Genomic DNA, 5867 nt, shown 5'->3' with positions numbered 1-5867 from the left:
CAGAACTGAATTCTGGGAGGAAGAAAGCAGGGTCAGAGATTGCCGCCATGGAGCCAGCCGCCAGGTCAGACATGCTAAATCTTTCCCGGTAAGCCACGACCTCATGGTAAAATACAGATTATTAGAAATGGGTTAAATCAAGATGTGAGAGTTAGCCAATAAGAGGCTAGAGCTAATGGCCAGGCAGTAATTTAATTAATACAATTTCTGTGTGGTTATTTTGGGGGTTAAGCTAGCCAGGGGGCAGGTCGCCCCCCCACCCCAGAACAAAGGAAAGGTTTGACTTTTTATAATCTCTTAGAGCTAATGGGAACTTTCACATCCTGTGATTTAGTTGCAAATAGCCTGCATGGTAAATAACACAAATGCTAGGTACCATAAACTAGAGCTGTCAATCACAGCACAGGCTGCTTCTAAATTTTCTGCTCCAGAGAAAACCTGCAGGGAGGTGTGGCCTGATTCAGGCTTTGGCATCTGATCTAAAGTTGCAGGCCATGTCGAGTTCTAGCAGTGGCAATGTTTAAAGTGGGAGATGGTGTAATTGGTGCTCCCGTAGTGAAAGCCCGGCTAGAACTTGGTGAGTGCTGGCTCTGTCATTTACTAGACATGTGACCTCAGATGACTGAGGCTCCATGGGCTTTGGTCTTTCTTCCCACGCATGGGTTCAATATCAGGCCTTACTCAGCACTGTTGGGAGAGTCCATGATTTATCACAATGCCTTCCCTGTTTTTCTAGGTACATTCAGGAGGTGTCTCATAAATGCTTGCCATTATCAACATTGCCAGTTTCTATGATGTTTGGTATCATCTGCATGCAATTAAAATTATTTTTGAAACAGGGGCTCTCTATGTAGCCCAGGCTAGTCTCAAAATCATCATTTTCCATTCTCTGCATTCTTTAAGTGCTGGGATTACAGGCTCGCATCACTCCCCCAGGTAATCAGAATATGAGTTTTCTGTTAGTTCGTTGACTTTTAGATTCTGTTTGTTTTCTTGAGATGGGGGTCTTTTGTAGTCAAGACTAGCCCCAAACTCAATATTTAGCAGAGGATGACCCTGAATTCCTGACACTTCTGCCTCTACCACTCAAGTGCTAGGATTATAGGTGTATACCACCATGCCTGGGCTAGATTTCTTTTAAAAAAAGCTTGCCTCATTTCAGCTTCTTTTTCTTTCAGGTCTTCAGCCTCACCCCCAGTTACCTGCTCATCCAAATATTTGTGTGGAGTAAAGAATGCCAGAAGAGGTTAATGCTATGCTGAATATTTTATTTATAATTTTATGTAAACATAATTTGCTTTATAGGCACAAGATAACAATATAACGAAAGCTCTGAAGCCACAGACACATTAGACAATGTTCGGCTCATTCTGATAAAGCTCGACCTTCCCAGAAGCCTTTGCAGCTCCCTTAAGGCAAACAGAGATACTCTTTACACTTCCTCCAGGAAACCATCACAAGAGGGGAAGGAAGGTGCTTAACACAAGAGTCCACAGGATGACCGGCTGATTCTGGTTGTCCCTCACCCACCCTCCTGTTCTTCAGGGTGATGCTGGTCATACTCAAGTTCTATTCAGTAGTGGAGAGGTTTTTCATGCTTCTCTGCTGTGCATGACAAGACCATCTGGCTTTTGAATGTGGGTCAGGTTCCATGTTCCCTGAAGGAGAAGCCTCCTATGGCCAGTGACCAGAAAAAGGCTATTTCTACATGCTAGTAGTAATAGCGCTTTGAGAGTAGTCCTCAATCTACCCACCCCTGAGCCTGGTGATGGTTGGAAATACGACTGATTATCTGATATTTAGCAAGGACCATCTTCTCTCTGGATAGCCAAACGCGAGAGCGCTAGTCACTCCCCGGGGCTAGAAGATAAAAGTCTGCGGTTGGCACTCTCGATATTGTCATCCCTTGCCCTATTGGCTGGTGGTACCTGTTCTCATCTTCACATGTGACTTGCACAGTCACACTGAGGAAAGACTCCATTCAGGTAAATAGTTGGTGGGAAGTCATTCATCACCACAAATTCAGGATGGAGAGAAAGGGTGACAACGAATGACGTGAGGCTGGTTACAGAGACTTTGCAGACCAAGCAGGGGGATTGTTGAAATGTGTTCGTACCTAGCCCATGGGGAAAAGAGTGGGGTCCACCCTAAAGCTTATTAGTGGAGAAGGTGGGCAACACAGAAACCCTCTTAAAGTCTTCAAGAACATAAAGAAACTTTATGAACACCAACTCAAGGTCATGAGGGAGCCCATTAGGTCTTCCAGAAGTCAAAATAAATTCAGGGTGCTAATTGCCTGGGTGCCTTTTATAAAACTAGCTTAGTTTATGAGTGACATATGAACCATTAGGGCAGAAGGGCTAGAAGGAAGCAATTAGGAGCTCCACTGTGGAGGGAGGGAGGGAGCCTCCTTTTCCTTTCAGGTAACTGTTGTCACCGCAAAGTCCATCAAAAAGGACAAGGATGCTTCTTTCAGGCTGGAAAACTGAACAGGGCATTGTGATCAAGCAGTCTGGCTCCTGATTTCTAAGGAGGCTGCAAGTCAGCACCATGGTTCTGTGTGTTGGAGAGGGGGCCACACACTCGGCATCAGATGCTAGGTAGCCACCAACTGTATCCCTAGTGCTGGTTGCACAGTAGAACAAACACGCTCAGAAAAGGCAAAAGAAACCAATTGATTCCTCAACCTCCAATGTGGTCTTCAAGGCAGCCCTTCCTTGGGAAAGGTGTTTCTGGGTCAGGAACTTAGAAATAACCATGGTGATTCTGAAGGTTGGGAGTGAAAACACAGGTGAGTTTAATGACGTCTGAGTCAGGCCTATCCCTGCTGAGTGTTCTTAGGATTTAACTAAACTGTGTGTGACCACAGAGAAGACTCTGCTCATGAGACATGGTTTCAGAGGAGAGGTCTCTGTAACTGGTCCTCAGATAGATGCTGTTGACCCATCTCTATCCTAGAAAGAAACCAAGCCCGTCTCCCTGGGTTTATGAATAGGAACCAGGGGACAGGGTTCAAGGGAGGCTCAAACCTTAAGGTGCAGAGGCCAATGCAGGGACATGGCTTCTTGGAGAGGGACAAAGTACTGCTTGGAGAAGTCTGCTTTTGTAAGACAATGGATGCTGCTCCTGGCCTACTCTCTTGCCACCAGCCAAACTGACAAGTGCCATAGTTGGAAGCATAGCTGATCGCTGGCAGACAAAGAGTGTCATTGGCCTGAAGAATAGTGGGATCTGGACAGGGCACTGTGACAACAATGCCTTTCAATCAAACGTGGCCTTGCCCATGTCTGGTTTCAGACATCAGGCCCCGTGGTCTTGTGTTAATTCGCAAGGCTATTCTAGAACTGTGAAGAAGGACCCGAAGAAGGATGGGTTTGATACGAGGGAGAGGGGAGAGTGTGATACATAGACCAGGGAGGGACACAATACTGCATGGGATGGGGTTGGCACTGAATTCCAAACACAACGGTGATCAACAGCTTCTTAGCTCGGCTGACTGCAGACAAATACGACACGCACTGGACTACAGCGTTTGTTCACTGGGGCGCGGGAGAGTTCTCATGGCGGCCCTTTTCTTGCCAGCCATCCTCTATGATCTTGGACATGAGGTCTTACTGGATGAAGGGCATCCTTTCCTTGTTCTCGCTGTCACCTTCGTGGTCCTCTTCCTCCTCTCCTGCCTCGCTGGTCTCTGTGCTGTCATTGGCCATCTGCAATTCAACAGAGGTCATGATAGAGGTTATGTACCTGCTCCCTCACCATCCCTGAGCATCGGACAAGGCACTGTGGGGTGAACCTTTTTCAGAGTGTTCATTCACATAGGAGAAAAGTGCCTCTGAGGACCCCTTCTATACCCTTTACTAACACCCACTAAAGCCCAGCTGCTTTCTTTAATGTCACTTGTTAGCTCTGGAAGTGATCTCACTGGATACATCCTGAATCTCATGATGCCCTAGATTCAGTTTGACTTCATGCTGTCTTCCATCTAGAAGGGCTGTGACATCTTCCCTACCACCAATGCTCCAAATACCCATTCTTTACTGTCTCTTTGTTCCTTTGGTTGTCCGGGTAAAACAATTTTCAGAAAGCAAGAGGGGCAGACCAGAGCTCTTGGTCTGAATGAGGGTGTTATTTGGCCTTAATTTGATGGGTTCTGCCCCTTGGTCAAGCAGATGTAACCCCAGCCCAAGGGCCATCAGAACCTCATGGGTTCATGGAAATAGACAGTGCCTCTAAAATAGCTCTGCAGTGGGATAATGCTCTTGTACACTGTAGAGCTTTGTCAGTCATATTGGTTTAATAAAATGCTGACTGGCTAGTAGACAGGCAGGAAGTATAGGTGGGGTGACTAGGAGAATTCTGGGAAGAGAAAGGGCAGAGAGTCAGTTACCAGTCAGACTCAGAGGAAGCAAGATGAGAATGCCATACTGTAAAAAGGTACCAAGTCACATGGCTAAACATAGACATAAATTATGGGTGAACTTAAGTTGTAAGAGCAAGTTAGTAATAAGCCTGAGCAATAGGCCAAATATTGCTGTGTGTTTATTTGGGACTGAATGGCTGCGGGACTGGGAGGAACAGAAATTTTCATTTACATAGCTTCAGTACCAACTATTTTGCTTAAATACTTAAATAAGCTGGCCAGGGCAGCTCTAGAGCCTTCTATGGATGGGATGAAAGAGACTTATTCACAAAAGCCACAATGTAATTTGCACAGGAGTCCTGGGATCCTAGCCCCTCTATCTCTAACCTCATGCCATCATTTTCCCTCCAATGGTCCTGTGACTTCATGAGAACTTTATTTCCTTCTTTTTTTTTCTTTTTTCTTTTTATTTATTTATTAAAGATTTCTGTCTCTTCCCGCCACTGCCTCCCATTTCTCTCCCCCTCCCCCAAACAAGTCCCCCTCCCTCGCCAGCCCAAAGATCAATCAGGGTCCCTGCCCTGTGGGAAGTCCAAGGACCACCCACCTCTATCCAGGTCTAGTAAGGTGAGCATCCAAACTGCCTAGGCTCCCACAAAGCCAGTATGTGCAGTAGGATCAAAAACCCATTGCCATTGTTCTTGAGTTCTCAGTAGTCCTCATTGTCTGCTATGTTCAGTGAGTCCGGTTTTATCCCAGGCTTTTTCAGCCAGGCCAGCTGACCTTGGTGAGTTCCCAATAGAACATCCCCATTGTCTTAGTGTGTGGGTGCACCCCTTGCGGTCCTGAGTTCCTTGCTCGTGCTCTCTCTCCTTCTGCTCCTGATTTGGACCTTGAGATTTCTGTCTGGTGCTCCAATGTGGGTCGCTGTCTCTGTCTCCTTTCATTGCCTGATGAAGGTTAATATTCTGGAGGATGCCTATATGTTTTTCTTCATGAGAACTTTAAAAACTATCTCCACATTGATATCAGCAGCTTGTGTCACAAAGTTTCCCTACCTTGAACTGTTCTGTAAGGAGTGAAACGGCCATTACCCTTGAGCCACATTATGGCTACAGTAGACCAGGTGCCATTTCTGAAAATACACACTTGGACTGAGAGCTATGGATCATTTTAGTGCTTTTTCTTAAAAAAGACATACCGATACAAGACTAGGGCGTTAGTAAAGAATCTAAAAACAACCTCAAACCTCCATGCTTTCTTCGTTTAGCTTACCTAGAGCTTAGGATGGCCAGTCATGCTCAGTGAAGGCCTTTCTAGCTGACCTAGAAGAACCTGTCAATCTCTAGCTCATAAATGGGATCAAAGCTGGAGTGGGAAGCCACTTTTCCCAGGTTGCAAATAGACTGAGCACCAGGCTTTGGATGCACGCAGTCAGAGCTACACCATATGCCACCACCCCTCCCCCAAAACAGTCAGTTTTGTTTTGTTTTTTTTTGTTTTG

At 46.0% G+C, this 5867-nt stretch overlaps 1 protein-coding gene across 1 annotated transcript in view; it reads right to left on the bottom strand.

Moving 5' to 3' along the window:
- Positions 1-1247: 1247 nt before the first annotated feature.
- Positions 1248-5867, bottom strand: part of Vat1l (vesicle amine transport 1 like) — a 153170-nt gene continuing 148550 nt past the window's right edge. The window contains exon 9 of the mRNA XM_005345720.3: positions 1248-3710. Coding sequence (XP_005345777.1) covers positions 3612-3710 — 99 coding nt within the window. The 3' untranslated portion in view covers positions 1248-3611. The remainder of the gene's footprint in view (positions 3711-5867) is intronic.

Source organism: Microtus ochrogaster, chromosome 4, assembly GCF_000317375.1.
Source record: "Microtus ochrogaster isolate Prairie Vole_2 chromosome 4, MicOch1.0, whole genome shotgun sequence".
Taxonomy (NCBI): Eukaryota; Metazoa; Chordata; class Mammalia; order Rodentia; family Cricetidae; genus Microtus; species Microtus ochrogaster.
This window is presented reverse-complemented; position numbering and strand designations above follow the sequence as displayed.